Below are 2,990 nucleotides of genomic sequence, written 5' to 3'. Positions count from 1 at the left end.
AAGCAGACGAATTGGCTGGATTTGTTGAAAATCGTGCCCCGCGTGTTGACCTCCGCACGGTTCATCACACCCTGTAGCGCAATGTTGAACAACAAGCAGGAGAGACCATCACCCTGTCGAAGCCCCCTGCGGGTTTCGAATGGACTCGAAAATCCACCCGAAATCCGCACACAGCACAGCGTCCCACCCACCGTAGCCTTTATGAATTTAATGAGCTTCCCGGGGAAGCCGTTTTCGTCCATGACTTTCCATAGCTCTTTCCTGTCGATCGTACAAAAGTACGTTTATCAGTCTTAACATGTTTGCTTTATTCGCTTATTCAACACTGTTTTTCTTTCTATGGTCGTCCGGCAGTAACCATTGCTGCGTTTTATCGACCTCATTTGTGCACACAATAAACAACTCCTTGTCGTTGCTGTTCAGCTGCTCACGCAGATACTCAAGCATGCTTGATTCGTCCCCCAAGCACTGCGGGACATCTAGTTTGGAGTCGAGGTTCCAGTATTCTTCGTTGATCTGCCGTATGGCAATCCAGTGCCTTCGCTGAATCGGGAGTCTCACGAATCCGACTTTGTAGGTGGTTGGAACGTTCAATATGAACCCCACTATTTTCGATGTATCAATTCGCGATGGGTCCCTAGGGCGGAAAAGGCCTTAGTGCACCGGTGCACGGTGTTGTGTGCGCAAAGATACTCACTTCCGTTTGTCGAACCAAACTGCCTCACAGTCTTTCATGTGCAAGGCGGCAATTATTACGTTCACGTCGTAATTCCCGAGCCCGAGAAGGGATCTGTGAAAGAATGCAGCAGGATTGTGATGATTAAACATTGAGCTAAGACGACGACTGTGCAATCGATATACCTGTGAGGGTTGATGTAATCGTTGGGCGATAAACTCTGGCAGATATGATCCAACTGAGATTTGCTGAACGAACTTTTATCTGCAAAGGAGCGAACCGGATTTGTGAACCGAGTGTTGGTGCACGGTGAAAAGTCGTAACTCACCCTGGAACAAATTGTTTAGCGCGTGAAGTGCACACAGTTCCCGTTGCTGTTTCTCATGGTACATGATGCACGCGATTCTTGGAGGTAGAAACTAAAGAAATCATCCACAAATCTATTTCATCGAATACAGAACGCGATTTGTTTATTGATTGCTTTCCTCGAACTGTTTAGTGTTTGTTTTGATTTGGAATGTGTTTCAGAATTCGAGGTTTTCCCATTCGTGTTTACAGTATGTGATGCAATGCTGAGCAATAGTTACAATCAAACCAGTGCTGGAGGAAAGATTGTCGACTTTAGTGAAATGCAAATAAATTTACAATGCCAAGTTTTAAAATATACTGCAAAGTTTTTGGTGAATGATTCAAGCACGACGTAATAAAGACTTTTTACAAGAGCAATTTCAAACTTTGCGGGCAATTTGACGTTTCGATTTCGATGAAACCTGACGAACGTCAAAGAATGACAACGAAACGTTTCTTTTGCAATCGTAGCAAACATTGGCAAATGCTCGATCAATCTTGCGCCAGCACGACTCTCAATTTCTCAGCGGTTCCTGCGGTGGAAAGGTGATCGAATAGCTTCTATATTTGTCCCTGTGCCGTTGTTATTTTATCGTAGTGGGTACCGACGACAACTCGGAGCAGCAGTGGCGAAAGATACTATCTCCATTTTTAGACATCACATTTGATAATTGTTGCTCGCTTTCCCGTGTGGCAGTCGTTCGTATCGTTAGAAAGTGAAAGGAATTTGTAAACGTAACGTAAACATATCGGTGCGAGACACCCGCGCGCTCGATCGGATTGCCACATCGGACAAAACGGGGAACCAATTCCCAGCTGCACTTCGGATATCGTGAGGATATTTATCTACAAGCTTTTAATCGCCGCAGGTAGAAAGAATTCATAAGCGGGGCAGCGCAACTTAAGCTGTTGATAAATTATTTTGGTTCACTTGACGCGTGACGCAAATCAGTGGAGGAACGGAACAAAAGAGGTGCAATTGAGGCGACGGGAATGGCAGTGTTAGTGGGAGTGAAGAAAAAGGCGACCGACAAACGATTATGAACAATTCCTTGACGCGCGACAAATAACGACAAGCAACGATAAATAACGCCAAAGGCAATATGAAGTCCAGCGTAACAAAACAGTCTTCACCGCTAGGGCCAGGTGCGGCCGTAGGCGGAACGGGAACTTCCGACTCGATGGCGTCGATGGCCGAGAGTAGGCATAAAATGGGCAAAATGTCGGACGTGTTGGCTCTCGGCCCCGTGAACGGGGAACGAAAGTTTGTTGATTACTCGACCATCCGCGAGAAAACGGTTCTCGTATGTCCGACGGAGGATCAGTTTGATTTGTTGACCAAGCGATTAGAGGAGCGCATCTGCGCCAGCCGCGGCGAGACGGTGTATGAGATCGGCATCGGCGAAGGTGAGTGTGCCTTCGAAAGTAGGTGGGTTCGTCGGGGAACATCTGTTTAACATTTCATTCCACAATATCCACGAGCAGATGGAGGCGAGAACGGTTTGGAACCCGACGAGTACGCGGCGTCACTGGCGACGTTACAGTCGCTAGCCGCAATGCTTGACGCAGAGTGCGTCGAGCTGCGCATTCGCAAGGCGGAGAAGGGTACGACCGGTCAGTATTTGATCCGGCGGAAGGTCGAGGAGGACGATTTTACCGAGGTGCGCGTAGCGGTCGTGGGCAACGTTGATGCGGGCAAGTCGACGCTGCTCGGGGTGTTGACCCATGGCGAACTGGACAATGGCCGTGGCTTTGCGCGGCAACGACTATTTCGACATAAACACGAGATCGAAAGCGGACGAACCAGCTCCGTGGGGAACGATATCCTCGGGTTCGACAGCGTGGGGAATGTGGTCAACAAACCGGATCATGGTACGCTTGATTGGGTAAAGATCTGCGAGAAATCGGCCAAAGTTATCACCTTCATTGACCTGGCCGGCCACGAACGATACCTGAAGACCACCGT

At 48.3% G+C, this 2,990-nt stretch overlaps 2 protein-coding genes across 2 annotated transcripts; one reads left to right on the top strand and one right to left on the bottom strand.

Moving 5' to 3' along the window:
- Positions 1-315: 315 nt before the first annotated feature.
- Positions 316-1,242, bottom strand: LOC128276714 (josephin-like protein). The gene is made up of 4 exons (XM_053015174.1): positions 1,005-1,242; positions 862-940; positions 698-790; positions 316-637 (listed from the first exon to the last, which is right to left on the bottom strand). Exons 1-4 carry the CDS (start codon positions 1,066-1,068, stop codon positions 316-318), a joined length of 558 nt encoding a protein of 185 aa, XP_052871134.1. The 5' UTR covers positions 1,069-1,242.
- A 486-nt stretch (positions 1,243-1,728) lies between these two features.
- On the top strand, positions 1,729-2,986 carry LOC128276713 (GTP-binding protein 1-like; the record flags this gene model as incomplete). Its single annotated transcript, XM_053015173.1, has 2 exons — positions 1,729-2,431; positions 2,510-2,986. Coding segments are annotated over exons 1-2 (781 nt in total), but the record flags the coding sequence as incomplete, so codon positions are not given.
- Between the last annotated feature and the right edge of the window lie 4 nt (positions 2,987-2,990).

This window comes from Anopheles cruzii, unplaced genomic scaffold (genome assembly GCF_943734635.1).
Source record: "Anopheles cruzii unplaced genomic scaffold, idAnoCruzAS_RS32_06 scaffold02184_ctg1, whole genome shotgun sequence".
NCBI lineage: Eukaryota > Metazoa > Arthropoda > Insecta > Diptera > Culicidae > Anopheles > Anopheles cruzii.
The sequence above is the reverse complement of the archived record's forward strand: the minus strand, read 5'-3'. Positions and strand labels throughout refer to the sequence as shown.